Raw genomic sequence first — 23,258 nt, 5'->3', positions numbered from 1 at the left:
TCTCTACAAAAAATACAAAAATTAGCCGGGTGTGGTTATGTCTGCCTGTAGTCCCAGCTACTTGTGGCTGAGGTGGGAGGATCACCTGAGCCTGGGAAGTCAAAGCTGCAGTGAGCTGTGATCATGCCCTCCAGCCTGAGCCAAAGAGGGACATTGTCTCAAAAACAAATAAATATATATATTTTATTTAAACATAGTCACATTCATTCATTTCTGTAGTCTCTGTGGTTACTTTTGCACTACAATGATAGAATTGATTAGTTGCAACAGAGACCTTAAGATCTTCAATGACTAAAATATTTATTATCTGACCCTTTACAGACAGTCTGTCAATCCCTACTTTATCATATGCCTTCTCCCTCAGCTAATTTCCTTACCCCACAAATGTTCACTACTACCTCTTTCTGTTCAAGCCCCAGCTGCTCCTGGAAACCCAAAATTCCCTTCTTCCCCCTTTCCAAATCCTAACCGTATCAGCAGTTTGTGTGGAAGCAGGTAGGCAAAACACTATTTGTTATTATGTAAAGGAAAGCAATGAAGTTGCTGTCCCTATATGTACAAGGAGGCTGATGACCCTTTGATTCATTTTCAATTTCTCAAAGCAGGTTGGCAGGCTAGCACCTAGAAAGGAGAGAGTGAGCACATGACACAGATAGAGCACTGAGAAATTCCTCAGTAACACGAGAGTCAATGTGTCAGTCCCCATGTCTGCTATGTCATCCTTTAGATACCAATTCAAGACAGCATAATTCAAAAAAGAAATGAGGAAGAAAAAGATAATGAGGGGCAGAAGGAAAAAAGAATTGTCACTTCACAATGTAGAGATTGTCACAAACTGTGGTTAATGTAAAACCATGGCCCAGTGTGGCAGCTCACGCCTGTAATTTCGGCACTTTGGGAGGCTGAGGTGGGGGGATCACTTGCAGTCAGGAGTTCGAGACCAGCCTGGCCAACATGGTGAAACACCATCTCTACTAAAAATACAAATTTAGCTGGGCGTGGTGGTACGTGCCTATAATCTCAGCTACTTGGGAGTTTGAGACATGAAAATCGTGGCCAGGCGCCGTGGCTCAAGCCTGTAATCCTAGCACTTTGGGAGGCCGAGGCGGGTGGATCACGAGGTCAAGAGACAGAGACCAACCTGGTCAACATGGTGAAACCCCATCTCTACTAAAAATACAAAAAATTAGCTGGGCATGGTGGTGCATGCCTGTAATCCCAGCTACTCAGGAGGCTGAGGCGGGAGAATTGCTTGAACCCAGGAGGTGGAGGTTGCGGTGAGCCGAGATTACGCCACTGTACTCCAGCCTGGGTAACAAGAGCGAAACTCGGTCTCAAAAAAAAAAAAAAAAGAAAATCGCTTGAACCCGGAAGGCAGAGGTTGCACTGAACCAACATCATGCCACTACACTACAGCCTGGGCGACAGACTGAAACTTCATCTCCCAAAAAGAAAAGAAAACTATAGAGACTAGCAAGGCGGTCACCCATCACTGGGAGGCCCAGGTGGAACAGCCTACGAAGGAGGGAGCATAGCAGAGCCTTAGCTTCAACACCTCAACTCATCAGGTGTCCTGACTTCTTGAGTGAGCACACAAAAAGGAAGTGGTAAAATCTGCTGGGCTTAACACTCAGAGATTATTACCATCCTTGCATGCCACTTCGAAACAAATATTTTTGTTTGTTTTGAGACAGGGTTTCACTCTGTCATCTAGGTTGGAGTGCAGTGGTGCAATCACAACTCACTGCAGCCTCAATCACCCAGACTCAAGTGATCCTCCCACCTCAGCCTCCCAAGTAGCTGGGATAACAGGAAGTGCCACCAAGACCAGCTAATTTTTTTATTTTTATTTTTAGTAGAGACAAGGTCTAACTATGTTGCCTGGGATGGTCTTGAACTGCTGGGCTCAAGGAATCCTCCCTCCTTGGCCTCCCAAAGTGCTGGGATTACAGATGCGAGCCACTGCACCCAGCCAGGAAACAGGAAACAAATATAGAAACTCTGTAACTCTGTGGCCGGGAGCGGTGGCTCAAGCCTGTAATCCCAGCACTTTGGGAGGCCGAGGCAGGTGGATCATGAGGTCAACAGATCGAGACCATCCTGGTCAACATGGTGAAACCCCGTCTCTACTAAAAATACAAAAAATTAGCTGGGTGTGGTGGCGCGTGCCTGCAATCCCTACTCAGGAGGCTGAGGCAGGAGAATTGCCTGAACCCAGGAGGCGGAGGTTGCGGCGAGCCAAGATCGGCCATTGCACTCCAGGCTGGGTAACAAGAGCGAAACTTCTGTCTCAAAAAAAAAAAAGAAACTCTGTAACTCTGTGAAATTAATCTCTGTAACTAAAGTCCCAAATAGGAAACCCTGAGCACTTGGGGTATACTTAATTTTCTTCATCTCCTCCAACTAAAAGTGGCAAATGAGGCCAGGCACTGTGGTTCTCGCCTATAATCCCAGCACTTTGGGAGGCCAAGGTCAGTAGTTTGAAACCAGCCTGGTCAACATGGTGAAACTAAAAATATGAAAATTAGCTGGGTGTGGTGGCATGTGCCTGTACTCCCAGCTACTTAGGAGGCTGAGGCAGGAGAAATCACTTGAATCTAGGAGGCAGATGCTGCAGTGAGCTAAGATTGTGCCACTACACTCCAGTTTGGGCAAGAGAGCAAGACTCCATCTCAAAAAATAAATAAAGTGGCAAATGAGAGAGGAAGCAGGTTTTGGAAGCGTATAGATGCCTCAAAGGTCAGCATTTGATCTTACTGCCTATGAGTTCCCAGTAAGAGCAGAACATGTGAAAGGACTCTGAGGCACAAGAATACAGTTGGATAGTCCTAAGCAGGCAAGAGGAAAGCTGAGTAAATGTGTGTCTAAAACATGCATTTCTAGGCTGGCCACAGTGGCTTATACCCATAATCCTAGCACTTTAGGAGACCAAGGCAGGAGGATCACTCAAGCCCAGGAATGTGAGATCAGCTTGGGCAACATAGTGAGACCCTATCCCTACAAAAATAAAAATTAGCTGTGATAATGAGCACCTGTAGTCCCAACTACTGAGGATGTTGGTGGGGGGGCGGGGGGAAGATCACTTGAGACCAGGAGGTGGAGGGGCTGCAGTGAGCTACAACTGCACCATTGCTGCACTCCAGCCTGGGCAACAGAGCAAGACCTGTTTCTAAAATAATATAAATAATAATAATAAATGTACATTTCTAACTTCATTTCAAAGTTAAGGCCAGGCACAGTGGCTCATGCCTGTAATCCCAGCATTTGGAAGGCCAGCCTGTGGAGAATAGTGAGACCCTGTCTCTATAGAAATAAAAGTAAATAAATAAAATAAAGTCAAACTTTTTTTGTAAATCTGAACAAAAATGTTTAACTACACTACTTCTAGGGCCAACAGAGTCGGGGTTAGCACGGGCACAACCAGGTTGCATATCTTCATACAGTCTGCCCTTGCAGGAAAGACATCCTTTTTCCTCCTGGCTTAACCACTCTAGGTGACCCACATTATTACAAATTATTAGCACCAACAATTTAAAGCAGGTTTTACTGTAAGGCACAATCTCAATAATTAATAGGGCAATATAATAAACATACAAGTTCAGGAAGAAACCAGACTCTTGAATGGGCCTGGAAGTTTTGCCATGTCCCCCAAAGTTCTCTTAGTTGCATCCATCAGAACCTTTCAACACATACACATATACCTGGTTCATCCTTTTATGAAGAGTGTTTATTACTTAATCACTAGATTAAGAGGATTTGGGCTGGGCGTGGTGGCTCAAACCTGTAATCCCAACACTTTGGGAGGCCAAGGCGGGCGGATCACAAGATCAAGAGATCGAGATCATCCTGGCCAACATGGTGAAACCCCGTCTCTACTAAAAATACAAAAATTAGCTGGGCATGGTGGCATGCGCCTGTAGTCCCAGCTACTTGGGAGGCTGAGGCAGGAGAATTACTTGAACCCAGGAGGCGGAGGTTGCAGTGAGCTGAGACTGTGCCACTGCACTCCAGCCTGGCACCTGGTGACAGAGTGAGACTCTCTCTCGGAAAAAAAAAAAAAAAAAAGAGGATTTGGATACAATTGATAAATGTACAAACTTTGCTACCAAGGACTGACGCATTTACTTTTCCAGCTCATCAGTTTATGTCCTAGGAAAACCCCAGATCCACATTTACCAACTGTTTTCTATTTTCCACTTTAGGATGGTGTTTCTCTTTCACCTGCAAAGTGACTGATACTAATACCATCTACAATAATTTAAGTAACACCATTTAGAGTAATTTCGTCTTTAGTACTTTATTTACACTACTAAGAAAGTTGCCAATGATTCAAATTGCACTCACTGGTGAAACCCTATACTATATATGTAATTAACTTATTTCCCAATACTTTATCTCCCTCCACCCTCTCCACAGGAAAGTAAACTCTAAAAATGCAAGAATTTTGTGTGTTTTTCTTGAATGCCTAGAGCAGTGTCTGGCTCATAACAGTCACTTAATATCTGCTAACTCTGATGAATGAACGGCATATTCATATTGTGCAATATTACCATGAAGCCATTAAACAAAGTGAGTGATACCAGATAATTTAATGGAATTTCCAGAAGTATGAAGTTAAGATAACAACAAGAAAAGTGTCAAAACTATAATCCCACTTTTTTTCCCCCTGATATGAGTTCTGCTGTCACCCAAGCTGTAGTATAGTGGTGCCATCATGTTTCACTGTAACCTCAAACTTCTGGGCTCAGGAAATCTTTCCACCTCAGCAAGTAGCTGGGACTACAGGTGTGCACCACAATGCCCCACTAATATTTTAAAAATTATTTTTTTGTAGCCAGGCGCGGTAGCTCACTCCTATAATCCCAGAACTTTGGGAGGCCGGGCTGGGCGGATCACCTGAGGTCAGGAGTTCAAGACCAGCCTGGCCAACATGGTAAAACCCCATCTCTACTGAAAATACAAAAATTAGCCAGGCATGGTGGTATGCGCCTGTAATCTCAGCTACTCAGGAGACTGAGGCAGGCGAATCACTAGAACCCAGGAGGCGGAGGCTGTAGTGAGTCGAGATTTGCACCACTGCACTCCAGCCTGGGCTACAGAGCAAGACTCTGTCTGAAAAAAAAAAATTACATTTTGTAGAGATGGTCTCTCCATGTTGCCCAGGCTGATCTTGAATTACTGGGCTCAAATGAATCTCCCACCTCAGCTTCCCAAAGTGTTGGGATTACACATGTGAGCCACCATGCCCAGCCTGATCCCACTTTTTAAAAAGTATACCCCAAAATCCATACATTGGTGAGGAAGTTGACAACTTGGAATCCTCATACACAGAATGTAAAATGGTACAGCTCTGGAAAACATTTTAGCAGTTCCTCAAAATGTTTCACATAGCTACTACAAGGCCCAGCAATTCAACTCCTAGGTACATACCTAAGACAACTGAAAGCATATGTCCACACAAAAATTTGAAGAGGAACCTGTACACACTTGTTCATAGTAGCATTATTCATAATAGCCCAAAGTGACAAAAACACAAATGTTCATCAACTGATGAACAAATAAAGTATGAACTATCGTTCAGCCACATAAGAAATGAAGTGCTAGTACATGCTACAACCGGGGAAGACCTTGCTAACATTTTGATAAATGAAAGAAAGTCAGACAAAAGGTCACATGTTGTATGATTCCATTTACATAAAATACCCAGAATAGGCAAATGCGTAGAGACAAAAAGATTAGTGACTGCCCAGAGCAGGAGGCAGTGGTGAATGTGAAATGACTACTAATGATTTCTTTTTGAGGTATCGAAAATGTTCTGGAATCAGATAGTGGTGATCAGTGTATAACTTTGTGAATATACCAAAAATCACTTGAAAGGTAGACTTTAAAAGACTGAACTTTAAGGTATGCGAATTACATCTCCATAAACCTGTTGTTTTTTAATGTATGTTTATTTGCAAATGAATACACAGATAATGAGGAATAATATGAAAGGTTAATGATGATAACCTTGGTGATAGGATACAGGGGGCTGGGAGGGGAAGGTAAGTATTGAGGTAAAAGATGACAAAAAATAATATAAAAGACTAAAGCAATAATCCAGGGCCAGAGGCTTTGAGTGTGGAAATGGAGCAAGACTACGTATACAAAGAAATGAACATAAATCATAAAAATGAAGGAACTAGGGTTGAAAGTAGTAACCGCAAGTAGTTTGTAACCTGGGAGTGGAAACAAACCTAAGTAACTGCAACAATTCAATGGAGTTTGCAGAAAATGCAAAAAGGAGAGAAAATGAGAAAATGGGGCAGAAGATTTAAAATTGGCTCTACCCCACCAAAGTTTTAAAAAGCACCAAGAAAATTCAATTGCTCCTGGGCAAGAATTCTTGGGTCCAGTGGGGTAGAACTGAAGCATGATAAGGCGACACTAGTGTTTTATAAGCAAAAGAATATATTAAGGAAAGAAAAAGGTCTCACTGTGATTGTTCTAGAATAAAGCAGCCCCATCAGACTACCTCAGGAATTCATGGTGGAAGAGGTGCCATTGGAAAATGGCTTAGTTGGGATTTTCCCCAAGAACACTAGAGGGGAGAGAAGAAGAATAGAAGAGCTTTAAATTTTAGCAGGTATATCTTTTTCTTTTTTTAATTAAAAAAAAATCTTATTGGCCTCTATTTTTATAGATTGAGGTCAAGCTGAATTAAACTCCTAGGCTCAACAGATTCTCCCACTTTGGCCTCCTGAATAGCTGGACTAAAGGTGCACACCACTAGGCCCAATGTAGTGGCTATTTCTTGACAAATCTTGACATTGCCACCAGTGTGCTTTTCTTTAGAGACAGACTCTCCCTTTACAGCCCAGGCTGGAGAACTGGACTCTCCAGTGAGAGTCTCTCACTGCAGCCTCAAACCCAGGGATAAAGAGATCCTCCTGCCTCAGCTTCTCAAATAGCTGAGACCACAGCTGCACACCACCATACCTGGCTAATTTTTTTTTTTTTTTTGAGACGGAGTTTCGCTCGTTACCCAGGCTGGAGTGCAATGGCGTGATCTCAACTCACTGCAACCTCCGCCTCCTGGGTTCAGGCAATTCTCCTGCCTCAGCCTCCTGAGTAGCTGGGATTACAGGGACGCGCCACCATGCCCAGCTAATTTTTTTGTATTTTTATAGAGACGGGGTTTCACCATGTTGACCAGGATGGTCTCGATCTCTTGACCTTGTGATCCACCCGTCTCAGCCTCCCAAAGTGCTGGGATTACAGGCTTAAGCCACCGTGCCTGGCCCTGGCTAATTTTACAATTTTTATTTGTAGAGACAGCATTCTTGCTATGTTGCCCAGACTGGTCTCGAACTCTTGACCTTAAGCAATCCTCTCCTCTTCACCTCCCAAAGCCCTGAAATCACAGGTATGAGCCATCGCATCCAACCTGCTACCAGTTTCTTTGCATACTTCTTTGCTAGGCTTGACCAGGACCTTTACTTTCTTTTGTGTATAGCTCAGCATTAAAAAAAAAAAAAAGTTTAGGTTGGGCACAATGGCTCAACACCTGTAATCCCAACACTTAGGGAAGCCGAGGTAGGAGGTTTGCTTGAACCCAGGAGTTCCACACTAGCCTGGGCAAGATGGCAAGACTGTGTCTCCACAAAAAAATTTTGAAAAATTATCCAGGTGTGCTGGCATATGCCTGCAGTCCCAGATAGTGAGAAGGCTAAGGCAGGAGGATCCCTGGAGCCCAGCAGTTCAAGGCTACACTGAGCTGTGATCATCACTGTCCTCTAGCCTGGATGATAGGATGAGACCCAGTCTCTAAAAACAATTCAAAATTTTAAAAAGCTTAATAAAAAAAAAAGGATCCTTTTTATAGTATTTTTCCTCATTAACTTTTTGTTTTCCCTAGGCTATATGCACAACAGACAAAGTTGAAATTTAATCTTAATCTCTTAAACCCTTACTGTCCAAACACATCAAACTTAAAAAAAAAAAAAAAAAGGTAAAAGGTGTACAAGAGAAAAAGGGAAGTAATCTGTGCCAAATGTACATTCCTTCCAGAGTTTCGGACAAAAATGATGTCTACCTGGTCTCTGGGTGCTAAGATAAGACATTAGAGACAGAGTCCCTTCCTTCAAGAAATAAGAAATTAGACACTAAGATACAATTAAACAGACTTTGAAACTTGGTATGCACTACTGGGAGGTGACTCACACCTGGCAGGGTGAAGGGCAACTGGAATAAAAGCTCCTAAGGGCAAGGACTAAGTGGCTCACTTCCTCTGTTACACTGCCATGCCCAGCACTGTACCAGCACCCCAGCAGATTCAACAACTTTCCTTCAAGCCACATACTTAAAGTCTCATCGTCTAGTTGGGGGTCACAGATGAGACATAGTGTGCCAAATCCCAAACGTACAGGGTGCGAGACAAGTCTGCAGGAGACAGGAGGATTAGGAAAGCCTTCCAGGCAAGGTAATACCTGAGCTGAGTTTTCTTTTGAGTTTGGAACATTAATTTAATCAGAGGAAAACAAGGGACATGAAAAGGGCTAGGAAATAAGAAAATGAGCTGAGTTTTGAAGGTGATGATTAGATGAAGTGAGAGAATAATATTCCAGCAGAGGGAGGCAAGGAGACTGGCGAGATTTCAAGGGGCCAAGAGCTGTTCAGGGAAAACAGGTCAAAGACCAGTATTGAAGTGTTCCGGATACCAAGCGAAGGAGACCTTATTACAAAGAAAGTGGGGCTGTTGAAAGGTTTAAATGGGAGAGTGACTGTGAACAGATTAACAGTTTGGAAAGATACAGGTAGGAGTAAACCTCTGGATTTAACCAAAAATAAAGGACAAAACCACAATGAAGATATTGGAAAAGATCAGGAAAAACATTCTTAAAAATACTCTCAGCCAGGTGTAGTGGCTCATGCCTGTAATTCCAGCACTTTGGGAGGCCAAGGTGGGTGGATCCCACTGTACAGTAAGGAACAGGCTGTCAGGAAGCTCCAGCCTGTCCCTTATTGTTCCCTTACTGAGCTGAGCAATTTGCATAATACCACACAGGTTAGTCATGTGATTTAAACCTGTATATGATAGCAATTTTGATACTATCACTTAAGTCATTCAAAATATCAGATGTATTGTGTCAAGTCAGTTATAGGGAACCACTGCTTCAGAGAAATCACAGCTGAAGAGGTCAGAAATTCAAGACCAGCCTGGTCAACATGGTGAAACCTCATCTCTACTAAAAAAAAAAAAAAAAAAAAAATACAAAAATACAAAAATTACCCAGGCATGGTGGTGCATGCCTGTAGTCCCAGCTACTTGGGAGGCTAAGGCAGAAGAATCACTGGAACCGGGAGGCAGAGGTTACAGTGAGCAGAGATTGCGCCACTGCACTCCAGCCTGGGGGACAGAGCAAGACTCCATCTCAAAAATAAAAATTAATAAAAATAAAAATAAAAAAAACCCTATAAGGTATACAGAAAAGAAACAGAAAAAAAATTCACTCTCTTCTCTCTTCTTTACAAATTTCGTTTATGGAGTTACCAAATTATCCTTTGAAAACAGAGAACTCAGAAGTGGCTGAGAGCAGTCAGTCTTCAGAATGTAAAAATTACTATTGTGGGCCAGGCACAGTGGCTCACGCTTGTAAACCCAGCATTTTGGGAGGCTGAGCTGAGTGGATCATGAGGTCAGGAGATCAAGACCATCCTGGCTAATACGGTAAAACCCCATCTCTACTAAGAATACAAAAAATTAGCCGGGCGTGGTAGCTCGTGCCTGTAGTCCCAGCTACTCGAGAGGCTGACGCAGAAGAATCACTTGAACCCAGGAGGCGGAGGGTGCAGTTAGCCAAGATTGCACCACTGCATTCCAGCCTGGAAGACAGAGCAGGACTCCATCTCAAAAAAAAAAAAAATTGCTATTATGAAGAAAGTAGATATTACATCATTAATTTCATTTCAAGATGCTTTAAAAATGTATCTTTTGATACACTGCAGTTTTTTTAAGAGTATGTCACAATATTTCTAAATCTTATTCGAGATTAACAGCAGAGCACTATAAATTTTTTTTTATTCCAAAATGTTTTTTTTTAAATTGCATTTGTTTTGGGGTACATGTGAAGAACATGCAAGATAGTTGCATAGGTATACACGTGGCAGTGTGATTTGCTGCCTTCCTCCCCTTCACCTATATCTGGCATTTCTCCCCATGCTATCTCTCCCCAACTCCCCACCTGCCGCTGTCCCTCCCCTATTCCCCCAACAGACCCCAAGAGCAATATAAAGTTTTAAGTCTTCACAGATACAGAGATCATCTGTTATGTTCACTTTGAAACAGATCATAATTGTCCCTCCCCCTCAACATACCCAAAATACATTGTTTAAGCCTACTTTCTTAATGGTCATGTTGTTTCACAGCAAAAGACTGAGGTCACAGTTTAAAAGATTTCTGAGCTGATAAGAGGACCCCCGGGGGGGGGGGGTTCTTTACCTTGCAGCTAGTCTATTCAATACTAACAATTCCAACCAACAGGAGGAATTTCCCTGCCTAGGCTTATTTTGTTGGCACACCACAGCACACAAGAAAATCCTGGGGCGGGGCGCAGTGGCTCATGCCTGTAATCCCAGCACTTTGGGAGGCCAAGGCAGGCAGATCACCTGAGGTCAGGAATTTGAGGCTACCATAACCAACATGGAGAAACCCCAGTCTCTACTAAAAATACAAAATTAGCTGGGGGTGACAGCGTATACCTGTAATCCCAGCTACTAGGAAGGCTGAGGCAGGAGAATCACTTGAATCTGGAAGGCGGAGGTTGCAGCGAGCTGAGATTCTGCCACTGCACTCCAGCCTGGGCAGCAAGGGCCAAAACTCCATCACACACACACAAAAAAAATCCTGACAATTTATATCCAATAAGAAAAGATTTAACAATGGTCAGAATAGGAACATCTTTAATGCCAGGCAAACATAACAGCTTTCTCAGTGGACTTCTCAGCAGACTGTGACAAACGACCTCAAAGTAAACTCGTATTTACTCTTAAGAAATAATCTATATTTGAATCTTCTTAACAGCAAAAGCCCCAGGAACTTTTTCCTACACTCCCTAACAGCAGCAGCAAAACACCAGATTCTCAGCTCTCTTTATTTTTAAAAATCACAATAAAATAATTAACCCTGTATTTATTTGCTATTTACAATCACCATACATCACCATTTACTATTATCATTGTTTAATAAAAGATGCTTTAACACCAAGAAAGCAGGACTTTTTTTTAGAAAGGATAGTTCTTTAATTGAATAAATTTAATTGTATGAAAAGACTCCTAATATGGTCCTTTCCTTCTTTTTATGCTAAAGCCCACACAATACTCCATTCTAGAGGACTGATCACAGTGTCTCTGATTCATTTTCACCAACTACAAAGTCACCAACACTCCCCACTCCCATCTTTGAGGAGGGACTGCAAAACAGTGTCATTGAACTGGTGAGAAGATGAAGTTCCATCATCAGGTGGCATAATCCTTACCTGTTCCTCCTTTGGAAGACAGATAAAACATGATGATTGAAGATGCATGAAATGTTTCAAATTTAATTATTAAAAAAAAAAAAAAAGACTCAGTTCCTCCTGTAGCTGAAGAAGACTCTACAGGCCAAGACCTGCTGAATGTTAACATTAGCACCTCAAGCTTCTTTCCATCCCTCCAAACTTCGCAGGTGGGGAAATGAAGGTTCAGAAAGCAAAGCTGACTTGCCCAAAGCCATAAGGCCAAGAACATTTCTCCAGCCTCCTGACAGCCAGTCCCTTACTGTTCCCTTACTGAATGAGCTCAGCAGTTTGTGTAATACCACGGGTTAGTCACGTGATTTACATCTGTATATGATAGCAATTTTGATATTATCACTTAAGTCATTCAAAACATCAGATGTATTGTGTCAAGTCAGTTATAGAGAACCACTGCTTCAGCGAAATCACATCTGAAGAGGACACACTGCGGATACACCCCCGAAAGTTCATGTTTGAAACTGAAATTTTGATACAAACTTCACTTTAACTGTAAATGTAATTACTACAGTTATTCTCCACTCACTAGATACTGTACTTGACACACATTTGGTCTGCTACCAAAGTGCAACAGTGATAAAGCTTTCCTATGGCACAACATTCACTTTCTTACTGAAAATGTCAAGAACACCCCTACACACCTGCAACCATTACGAAGCACTCTCCACCTATCTAAAAAGTCACTGAGTCTGCTCAGCGACTCTGCATGGTGTACACTAAATCAAAGGGAAAAAGATGTTTTTATGGAGGAAAAAATACTGGATCAGCCATTTATTTATAGAAACAATTTTACCCAGAACAGGCCGGGCGCGGTGGCTCAAGCCTGTAATCCCAGCACTTTGGGAGGTCGAGGCGGGTGGATCATGAGGTCAAGAGATCGAGACCATCCTGGTCAACATGGTGAAACCCCGTCTCTACTAAAAATACAAAAAATTAGCTGGGCACGGTGGCGCGTGCCTGTAATCCCAGCTACTCAGGAGGCTGAGGCAGGAGAATTGCCTGAACCCAGGAGGCGGAGGTTGCGGTGAGCCGAGGTCGCGCCATTGCACTCCAGCCTGGGTAACAAGAGCGAAACTCCATCTCAAAAAAATAAAAAAACAAAAAACAAAAAAAAGAAACAATTTTACCCAGAACAATACTTCTCCTTCCACTATATAATGGTTTGGTTATTTTATAACATATTTATATTGTTATGCCTGGTTTTTTTTTTTGAAACATAGTCCTGTTTGTCCCCCAAGCTGGAGCGTAGTGGCTGGATCTCTGTTCACTGAAAACTCCGCCTCCCTGATTGAAGCGATTCTCCTTCCTCAGCTTCCCGAGCAGTTGGGATCACAAGTGCGCCACCACACCCGGCTGATTTTTTATTTGTAATAAAGATGGGGTTTCACGACGTTGGCCAGGCTGGTCTCGAACTCCCGACCTCAGGTGATCCACCCACCTCGGCAAACTGCTAAGATTACAGGCGTGAGCCACTGCACTCAGCCTTGTTATGTCTGTTTTTGTTGTTTTGGGGTTTTTTTTGTTTTGTTTTGTTTTTTGATGGAGAATGCTGTCACCCAGGCTGAAGTGGAGTGCAGTGGCACAATCTCGGTTCACTGCAACCTACGCCTCCCGGGTTCAAGTGATTCTCTTGCCTCAGCCTCCTGAGTAGCTGGGATTACATGCAGGTGACATTACGCCCACCCAGTTTTTGTAATGGCTGGTCTCGAACTCCTGATCTCAGGTGATCCGCTGGTCTCGGCCTCCCAAAGTGCTGGGATTACAGGCACGAGCCACTGCGCCTGGCCTGGTTTTTAATTACTAAAAAACAACTATACTCCCTTTGGTATCATCTACATTCATAAAACTGCAGTCGACCCCCCGCCCCAAGCCACCAGAAATGACTGCTCTTGTCCACAAAGCCTACGGCTCTGATTTCATCTCAAGATATGTCCTACTGGGTGACAGCAAATGTCATTTTTTAAAGGTTTGTATCTGTTACAAACTTGGGAAGTATTTTCAACGGCTTAAAAGGCTCTTTTGACACAAGAAAACACTGTCCCCTGTAATCACCTGGGCAGTAGCCACAAGAATCTTTTCCTGGCCCTTCCCTACTTCAAATGATCAAGGACATTAACAAATCAAGTTCCTGCATTTGAATGATGACAGAATTTCTGCGTGTTCTGTAAATGGGTAAAACTACTGGAAACCGATTTCTTTTCGTCATCTCCAGGGCAGCTTGCCCAACTTGCCATGACTATGATGTCGTAGATTTAACTACCTAAGCTGATACAATTACCAAGTTCCTGGAAATGCAAAATTTCCTCAGCAAAACACCAGATTATTCACACCCAACCTGATGCAATGAGCCAGGTCTCCAGAAGAAAAGACGTTCCGTCGGCCTGGGGGGCCGGCCCCGGCAGAAGCAGCACCCGCAGCAGGCCCTGGGGCCGCCGCTCCTGGACTCCGCTCCCCGCGCTGCGCCCTCGGGGCCACGGAGCAATGCTGTCCCGCCCGAGGCAGGGTACCCGGACGATGGGTTAGCAGCCCCAGCCTGTCCCGGAGCGCCGGAAAGGCTAGCACTAGGGTCGTACCCGGCCTGTCCACACACTGACGAGCCGCAGGCGGGGTCCCAGAACCAGCTCAACCCCGGCACCAGCGGACGGAGGCCCGCGGATCTCCGCGGCAAAGCCTGCGGGTTGTCCCAGGAGCCTTGGAGCTCGGAATCGGGACGGCGCGGGAAGGGGTAGGCGCAGGCGCGGGACAGACTGGAGGGGCCCAGGAGGGGGACGGCGCAGGCGCGGGGCCTGCCGGGGTCTGCGGGGACGCCTGGGCCCGGCCGCGCGGGCGGCTCTGAGGCGATAAACCGACCCTCGGGCGAACACTGCGGGAACGCGGCCCCGGCTCTTACCGCGCGGCGCCGCATCGCTCCCTCGCAGGCTCGTGGCTGGGGCCGGGCGGAGCTCACCCAGTGGCTCAGCCGGGACCCGTTGAGTCCGACCTCAGGATAGCAACCAACCCCGCGGCGCCGCTTGCCGGGACCGCCTAGCCTCCCTCGCGGCCCCCGCCCTTGGCCCGCCCCTTCGCGCCCAGCAGGTTTGCGGCCGCCTGCGCAGGCGCCATGCGGACCCCGCCCACATTTCCTCATGGCGCAGGCGCCGCAGCCCCGCCTCTCTAGCGCGTGTCGCTCCCGACACTGGATCGCGCAGGCGCCCTACCACTTGCCTGGTCAAAAAAAAAAAATACCCGGGCAGCCAATGCGCACGCGTCATGATTTGTGCCGGAGCCTAGCAAGGCGGGTCTCTTTAGAGGCCCTGCGTAATGTTGCTTAGAGTGCGCTAGTCCCAAAGACTGTCCTCAGCGTGTTTCCAGTGTGCCAAGGACGGTGCTAGGCATGAGCCAGACAGTGGTGAGAAAAACACAAAGCCCTTGCCTCCTGCCGCTCCCGATACATAAGGGAACATTAAAAATTCTATTATGGGGCAAATGAACAGGTTGCAATGATCATACAAGTTTTTTCCTTTGATAGTTTGTGCTACTTTAATAGTTTTTTATTACATCACCTTAGTTTCCTAGGAAAACCATAACTTGTTCGTTATACATGTTTAATACGTTGCTGGATTATTTGCTAATATTTTATTTAGCATTTCTTCATATTTGTCTGTAAGAAGTTAGTCTATACTTTTGCCTCCTTGTACTATTCATGTCTGGTTTGCTATTAAGCTTATACTAAATTCACAATGAGTTGGGGAGAATTCCATGTGCTTCTTTTTCTGAAAGATTATGTAGGCCGAGCGCGGTGGCTCACACCCGCAATCCTTAGCACTTTGGGAGGCCGAGGCAGGCGATTACCTGAGATCGGGAGTTCAAGACCAGCCTGGCCAACATGGTGAAACCCTGTCTCTACTAAAATTACAAAAAATTAGCCAGGTGCAGTGGCGTGCACCTGTAATCCCAGGAGAATCACTTGAACCTGGGAGGCGGAGGTTATGGTGAGCTGAGATCACGCCACTTCACTCCAGCCTGGGCTACAGAGAGACTTCATCGCAATTAAAAAAAAAATTTGGCTTTTGCAGAAACGCTGCCGCCGCCTGGAGCCTTTTAATATCAGCCATGGTCAACCCCACCGTGTTCAACATTGCTGTCGACGGGGAGCCCTTGGGCCGTGTCTCCTTTGAGCTGTTTGCAGACAAGCTTCCAAAGACAGCAGAAAACTTTCGTGCTCTGAGCACTGGAGAGAAAGGATTTGGTTATAAGGGTTCCTGCTTTCACAGAATTATTCCAGGGTTTATGTGTCAGGGTGGTGACTTCACACGCCATAATGGCACTGGTGGCAAGTCCATCTACTGGGAGAAATTTGATGATGAGAACTTCATCCTAAAGCATACAGGTCCCGGCATCTTGTCCATGGCAAATGCTGGACCCAACACAAATGGTTCCCAGTTTTTCATCTGCACTGTCAAGACTGAGTGGTTGGATGGCAAGCATGTTGTCTTTGGCAAGGTGAAAGAAGGCATGAATACTGTAGAGGCCATGGAGCTCTTTGGGTCCAGGAATGGCAAGACCAGCAAGAAGATCACCATTACTGACTGTGAACAACTTTAATAAATTTGACTTGTGTTTTATCTTAACCACCAGACCATTCCTTCTGTAGCTCAGGAGAGTGCCCTCTACCGCATTTGTTTGCAGTATCCTAAAATCTATGCTCTCGCTGCAGTTCCCTTTGGGTTCCATGTTTTCCTTGTTCCCTTCCATGCCTAGCTGGATTGCAGAGTAAGTTTATGATTATGAAATAAAGACTAAATAACAAAAAAAAATATGTGGAAGATAAAGACTCTGTTCTTTGCAGTGTTTGCTGGACTTGTCTATAAAATCATCTGGGCCAGGTGTTTTTCTTTGGTTTTGTTTTTTGTGAGATTTTTGAGGGGATGGGGTACAGACGATTTTACAATAAACATTCAATTTCTTTTCTTCTTCTTTTTTTTTTTTTTTAAGAGATGGAGTTTCGCTCTTGTTACCTACACCTGAGTGCAGTGGCAGGATCTCAGCTCACTGCAATTTCTGTCTCCCGGGTTGGAGCAATTCTCCTGCCTCAACCTCCTGAGTAGCTGGGATTACAGGCATGTGCCACCTCGCCTGGCTAATTTTGTATTTTTAGTAGAGACGGGGTTTCTCCGTGTTGGTCAAGCTGGTCTCAAACTCCTGACTTCAGGTGATCCACCCGTCTCCACCTCCCAAAGTGCTGAGATTACAGGCATGAGCCACTGCGCCCAGCCTCAATTTCTTTAACGGTTCTAGATATTGACTTTTCTGTTTCTTCCTAGTTCATTTTTATGAAGTTATATTTTTCTTTTGAAACAGTTTCTCTGTTGCCCAGGCTAGATTGCAGTCACTTGATCTCGGCTTTCTGCAACCACTGCCTCCCAGGTCCAAGTGATTTTCCCATCTCAGCCTCCTGAGTAGCTGGGATTACAGGCATGGTTCACCAGACCTGGCTAATTTTTGTGCTTTTAGTAGAGTTGGCGTTTTACCATGTTGGCCAGGCTGGACTCGAACTCCTGTCCTCGGATGATCCACCCGCCTTGGCCTCCCAAAGAGCTGAGATTAAAGGCGTGAGCCACCCCATCCAGACTGAAGTTGTATTTTTTTATAAATACAACTGTTTTTGTCTGTTTTGATATTTTCTTTCTTTTTTTTTTTTAATTGAGATGGAGTTTCGCTCTTGTTACCCAGGCTGAAGTGCAATGGCCGATCTCGGCTCACCACAACCTCCGCCTCCTGGGTTCAGGCAATTCTCCTGCCTCGGCCTCCTGAGTAGCTGGGATTACAGGCACGAGCCACCATGCCCAGCTAATTTTTTGTATTTTTAGTAGAGACGGGGTTTCACCATGTTGACCATGATGGTCTCAATCTCTTGACCGCATGATCCACCCGCCTCGGCCTCCCAAAGTGCTGGGATTACAGGCTTGAGCCACCGCACCCGGCCCTTTTGATATTTTCACAAAAAACTGGCATAAAGTTGTTTATGTAATTTCCTTATGATTTTTGTCTTAACATTATTTTTTTTTTTTTGAGACTGAGTCTTGCTCTATTGCTCAGGCTAGAATCCAGTGGCCTGATCTCGGCTCACTACAATCTCTGTCTCCTGAGTTTAAGGGAATCTTGTGCCTCAGCCTCCCGAGCAGCTGGGATTATAGGTGCGTGCTACCTTGCCCAGCTAATTTTTGTATGTCTGGTAGAAACAGAGTTTCACCATGTTGGTCAGGCTGATCAGAGGCAGGTTTTCACCATGTTGGTGGGGCTGGTCTCAAACTCTTGACCTCGTGTGATCTGCCTACCTTGGCTTCTCAAAGTGCTAAGATTACAGGTGGGAGCCACCGCCTCCCATCCAGCCAACCCTTTCTTTTAGAAGTGTTTACAAGTTGTCCCTTGGAGGACAAGCCTTGTGTTGGGAATGTCAGAAATATTCGTGTGGGAATGAACAGGTCAGTGGGGGCTGAGTTTGATGGGTTATCTCCAGGTCAATCAAGCCTAAAGGTTTTAAGGCGGAGGGAAGGGCAGTGTGGATGTGTGGAGGCTCCTGAAAATGTCGGTTGCTCATTTACCCAGGAATTTACAGCGCTATCATTTCCAGTAACCTCCTAAGGAACATGGATGGAGTCAAGTCTTCCGTATCAAGTGATAAAACTGTGTAGTGGCCCAGGCGCGGTGGCTCCCGCCTGTAATCATAGGACTTTGGGAAGCCGAGGCAGCCGGATCACGAGGTCAAGAGATTGAGACCATCCTGACCAACATGGTGAAATCCTGTCTCTACTAAAAATACAAAAATTAGCTGGGCATGGTGGCGCGCGCCTGCAGTCCCAGCTACTCAGGAGGCTGAGGCAGGAGAATCGCTGGAACCCTGGAGACAGAGGTTACAGTGAGCTGAGATGGCGCCACTGCACTGCAGCCTGGCAACGGAGCTAGACTCCGTCTCCAAACAAAAAACTGTGTGGTGAACTGAGCAGTGATGGGGTCACATCAAGCCTGGCCCCATGGTGCAGGTGTCAGAAAGTAGAATGGAGGCAACACCCCCGGTGGCACCAGGAACCACCAGGTCGTTTTGCGACCCTCCGCACAGCGCCCCCTGCGGGCAGCTGCAGGTTTATTATCACTGCTTCATTCGTGGAATGTTGTGTAAGGGGTCTGCAACCCTCACCAACAAAGAAAAACCAGGTGGACGTTGCAGTGAGCCGAGATTGTGCCACTGCACTCCAGCGTGGAGCCTGGCGACGGAGTGAGACTCTGTCTCAAAAAAAAAAAAAAAAGAAAAAAAGAAAAACCAGGTCAGGAACAAATCATTTAAATTACAATGGGGGTGGCCAAGTAATTTCAAAAGACATTAAATATAACTACAAGTTGTACCTACTCATCTCTGTGAATCTCAAAAATATTTAGGCGGGACATCTCATGCCTGTAATCCCAACACTTTGGGAGGCAGAAGCAGAAAGATTGATCAAGCCCATGAGTTTGAGACCAGCCTCCACAACAAGGTGAAACTCTCGACTCTACAAAAAATACAAGAAATTAGCTGGGTGTGGTGTCCCACACTTGTAGTTTCAGTTATCTGGTCGACTGGGCGCCGCTGTCCCCAAGCCGCACAGCCACCCCTGCCATTGCCAGTAGGCGCCTAGTGTGTATACCTTGACCCCTCCGCTGCCATTGCCAGCAGGCACCTTGTGCCTGTACATTGCCCCCTCCGCCGCCATTGCCAGCAGGTGCCTCGTGTGCACACTTTGACCCCTCCCCGCCATTGCCAGCAGGTGCCTTGTGCCCATACATTGCCCCCTCCGCCGCCATTGCCAGAAGGTGCCTTATGCCCATATATTGCCCCCTCCGCGGCCATTGCCAGCAGGCGCCTCTCCCGCACACCTTGACCCCTCCCCGCCATTGCCCGCAGGTGCCTTTTGCGCATACCTTGCCCCCTCCGCCGCCATTGCCAGCAGGCAGGCGCCTCTCGAGCACACCTTGATCCCTCCGCGCCATTACCAGCAGGTGTCTTGTGCGCATACCTTGCTGCAATGATCTGTTAATGTCTCGCGTGCTTTGTGCGCGTGCCTCTCCCTCCAGTACCTATTTCGCTTGCCCCGCCCCGGCCCCTCCATTTTCCCACGGTTGTCAGCAGGTGCCTTGTGTGCCTGCCTTGCCACTCCAGTTCGTTAAGGTTCCGGGTCTTTTGTGTTCACTTCTCCTCCAGTACCTAATGCGCGCGCTGCCCCCCCACCCTACCACCGCGCCTCCAATCCTGCAGTTGCCAGCAGGTGCCTTATGCACGTACCTTGCAGCACCAATCCACTAAGGTCCCAAGTCCTTAGTGCGCGCGTCTCTCCCTCCAGTACCTATTGCGCTGCGCCGCTCTTTCCCCCTCCCGCCATTGCGAGCAAGTACCTTGTGCGCGTACCTTGCCACGCCAGTCCTTTCAGGTCCGGCGTCCTTTGTGCGCGCACCTCTCCTTCTAGTACCTATTGAGCGCGCCCCTCTACCCTCGAGGGCCCCGACTCCCGTCATTGCCCGCAGGTGCCTCGCGCTCATACCTTGCATTCCCCACCCCCCGCCATTGCCAGCACGTGCCTCGCGCGCAGGGTTTGCACCACTCCCCCTACCGCATTGTCAGCAGGTGCCTGGCGTGCATACCTTGTCGCGTGAATCCCTGAAGGTCGCCCTTCTGGCGCAGATCTTTCACTTGTGCCCATTTTTGCACGCGCCCCCACTCCCGCGGGTTTGAAAGATGCGTTGCCGGGCAACAGGAGAAACTGCTCCCTTAGTCTTTAGCCGAGTTGGCAGCTACAAGACGACGCTCAGAGCCCAGCTCTCGAGAGTTCAAACATCTGAAAGTTCCCCACTGCTCCGAGAAGGGGCTACCTGGGCACTCTGTGCCCCTTATCCCTGTCCGGCCCAAGTGCCAAGGACCTGCCAGTAGGGCTCAGTTGCCTTGAGCCCGCTCTCCCCATCCCTCCGTTCACCTTGCTTGTGGGATCTCCTCCCTGCTGTGTCAAAACAACTTCAAGAAGGTTTTCCAGCGATCCTGCCTCTGCCTTCAATTTGGATGCACAGGTACCACAGCAAGCTTCCAATTCCACACAAAAACTCTGTGGGGCCCAGGAGCAGGGAGTTACCTACCGCTTTGGGGTCCACAACACCCAGCTGAGGCCCAGACTCCTGTCCAGAGGAGATCGTGTTGAGAGCCCAAAGGGAGAGCGAGGCAGCGATGCCTGAGCAGGACAAGGACCCCAGAGTCCAAGAGAGTCCCGATGGTGAAAAAAGGGGTCCCGAGGGCACTAGGGATGCACAGTCTGCATTTAGGCCTGTATGGGATAATGGAGACCCCTTGCCCTTAGTGCCCAGGCCCGGGCCTCTGCAGAGAGACCTCCATGCCCAGAGGTCAGAAGTCAGATATGAGCAGAGATCCCAGCGTTGCAGGATGAGCCCCTGCCCCAAAAGAAATGCCATTTCCAGCTCCTACAGCTGCACGGGAGGCTTCCCGTGGCTAAAGAGGAGGAGGGGGCCAGACTCACCCGACTGCCATTTGACCCTCAGTTCCTCAAAGACAGTGAATGAGAACAACTCACAGGCTGTCTCTCAGGCTGTCATTCATGCCTAGGGTGAAAAGGCAGCAGATGCACCACCAGGGGAGAAACTGGCCCCCAGGAATGGCTCCCCCACATCTCAGGAGTCTAGGCCTCGTAGAAGAAAGTTTCCTCTGCTGCCACGGAGGTGAGGGGAGCCTCTGATGCCGCCACCTCCTTTACAGCTGGGGTTCCAGGTCACTGCTGAAGACCTGGACCTGGAGAAGAAGGCAGCGCTCTGGTGCATTAATAGTGCACTGCGGGGTTAGGCCAAGGCCATCTGGGACTGCAGGGGCCCTGAGGGCACCAGGGATGCACAGTCTGCATTTAGGCCCCTAGGGGATAATGGAGACCCCTTGCCCTTAGTGCCCAGGCCCAAGCCTCTGCAGAGAGACCTCCATGCTCAGAGGTCAGAAGGCAGATATGACCAGAGATCCCAGCCTTGCAGGATAAGCCCCTGCCCCAAAGGAAATGCCATTTCCAGCTCCTACAGCTGCACAGGAGGCTTCCCGTGCTAAAGAGGAGGAGGGGGCCAGACTCACCCAACTGCCATGTGACCCTCAGTTCCTCACAGACAGTGAGTGAGGACAACTCTCAGGCTGTCATTCACGCCCAGGGTGAAAAGGCAGCAGATGCACCACCAGGGAAACTGGACCCCAGGAATGGCTCCCCCACATCTCAGGAGTCTAGGCCTCGTAGAAGAAAGTTTCCTCTGCTGCCACGCAGGTGAAGGGAGCCTCTGATGCTGCCACCTCCCTTACAGCTGGGTTACCGGGTCACTGCTGAAGACATGGACCTGGAGAAGAAGGCAACACTCTGGTGCATTAATAGTGCACTGCAGGGTGAGACCTAGGCAATCCGGGACTGTAGAGCCTCACGGCCTTCCCAAGCTTTGTCCTCACCTGCAACAGGGACTTGTCCGTCTGCTGTCCCTAAAGCACCCAGCATGGATGCACATCAGCAGACTCACAAGTCCTCAGGATACCTGGGCCGTGTGTCCCTCCTAGCATCTGCTGCAGGGGACCCCTCTAGACCTGCTGTGTCTGGGAGGAAGCGCTGCTCATCAAGCCCCCTGTTCTCCTAATATCCCCTTCCTGACACCTCTTCACACTCCCGGGACACAACCCAGGTCACCTCGCTGATTTGTGCCCCCTTCCCAGCTCCACGTGCGGACTGCATGTGGCCTGAGAAGCCCAAGGCCTGGCACTTCTGCTGCTGCAGCTGCCACAGGGGCCCTTACCCCCTCTACATGGAACCCCACGTGGCGTGCCCCACCAAGTGGAGGGCAAAGAGGCCCCTCACATCCCTGGGCCTCAGCCACAGCTGCAGCAGGTACCCAGTCTGCCTTTCCTGCCTCTCCCAGCAGCAAAAGGATGAAATCCCCAACCCCAATGTGTGTGCATTTCCCTGTCCCCTTCACACAGGGACCCCTTGTTTCCACTGACCCTCTCTCTCCTGGTCTGCAGATTGCTGTATCTGGATCTGGTTCCAGTTCTGCAGCCAGCACATCTGCTAACCTGGCACCCAAGGCAGCAAGTGACTCTGAGGTTACCCTCTTAGATACAGTCCCTTTTCCCAGCCTCTCTTTCTGGGCCCTCCTGCAGGCTCCAGCGTAAGCTTCCTCCAATCTCCTCAGGCCCATCTGATGCGCCTCAGGCACAGCACGTCCTCAGGAAAGGACACCAGCAGCCCAGCAGGATGAAGGGTCTGTGGTCCCACTCCAGTACCAAAACTTCCTGTTACCGCAGCAGCCACAGCCCAGCACAAACCTGTGGTCCTTCATGGGCAGCAGCAGGGAACCCGCACCTCGAAGCACTCTTTTTGTCTTCCCATCTGGCAGCTCCAGTTGCAGCCCCAGCCTCATCTGCTCCAAGAAAGCCAGCCCAGGGCACCACAGCACACTCAGCTGCAGGAGTCTCATTACCCACCACTTGCACCTTAAGTCTCCTGGCCAGAAGCAAGTGGGCCTGGCTGTGGCTGCCGGCTCAGCTGGGTCCCTTCCTGAGGCATCCGCTGCCTCTGCCTGTGAGGTGCATGCTGCCTCCTCACACGGTGCCTCTGCCAAAACCAGGTGGCTTCGCTAAACGTTGAAAGCAGGGGCCCAGCCCCCTTGAGACTGGTG

At 47.6% G+C, this 23,258-nt stretch overlaps 1 protein-coding gene, 1 long non-coding RNA gene, 1 other non-coding gene and 1 pseudogene across 12 annotated transcripts in view; 3 read left to right on the top strand and 1 right to left on the bottom strand.

The window, feature by feature from the left end:
* The window catches only part of SPECC1L (sperm antigen with calponin homology and coiled-coil domains 1 like), a 153,281-nt gene extending 132,994 nt beyond the window's left edge, over nucleotides 1-20,287 (bottom strand). For 2 of the 8 annotated variants that reach the window (XM_035267244.3, XM_078336112.1), the window contains exon 1: nucleotides 20,205-20,287. In XM_035267244.3, the coding sequence (XP_035123135.2) occupies nucleotides 20,205-20,263 (59 nt within the window). In that variant the 5' untranslated portion in view covers nucleotides 20,264-20,287. Of the gene's footprint in view, nucleotides 1-13,887; nucleotides 14,260-14,442; nucleotides 14,708-20,204 lie in introns of those variants that run through there. The other 6 variants (XM_035267261.3, XM_078336117.1, XM_035267270.3 and 3 more) reach the window with 4 other exon arrangements.
* Nucleotides 11,494-11,626, top strand: LOC118148366 (U8 small nucleolar RNA). The gene has a single exon (XR_004735164.1). It is a non-coding gene; the product is annotated as a U8 small nucleolar RNA (small nucleolar RNA).
* LOC100415168 (peptidyl-prolyl cis-trans isomerase A pseudogene) lies at nucleotides 13,890-16,348 on the top strand (annotated as a pseudogene). 2 transcript variants are annotated; one of them, XR_013521811.1, is made up of 2 exons: nucleotides 13,890-14,277; nucleotides 15,608-16,348. The product of XR_013521811.1 is annotated as a peptidyl-prolyl cis-trans isomerase A pseudogene, transcript variant X2 (transcript). The 2 variants fall into 2 exon arrangements; XR_013521810.1 differs by lacking the exon at nucleotides 13,890-14,277 and adding an exon at nucleotides 14,799-14,940.
* Nucleotides 20,288-20,492: 205 nt separating the features above from the next.
* LOC118146226 (uncharacterized) lies at nucleotides 20,493-21,888 on the top strand. The gene is made up of 3 exons (XR_008474217.2): nucleotides 20,493-20,624; nucleotides 21,172-21,284; nucleotides 21,753-21,888. It is a non-coding gene; the product is annotated as an uncharacterized LOC118146226 (long non-coding RNA).
* Nucleotides 21,889-23,258: the final 1,370 nt, after the last annotated feature.

Source organism: Callithrix jacchus, chromosome 1 (genome assembly GCF_049354715.1).
Source record: "Callithrix jacchus isolate 240 chromosome 1, calJac240_pri, whole genome shotgun sequence".
Taxonomy (NCBI): domain Eukaryota; kingdom Metazoa; phylum Chordata; class Mammalia; order Primates; family Cebidae; genus Callithrix; species Callithrix jacchus.
This window is presented reverse-complemented; position numbering and strand designations above follow the sequence as displayed.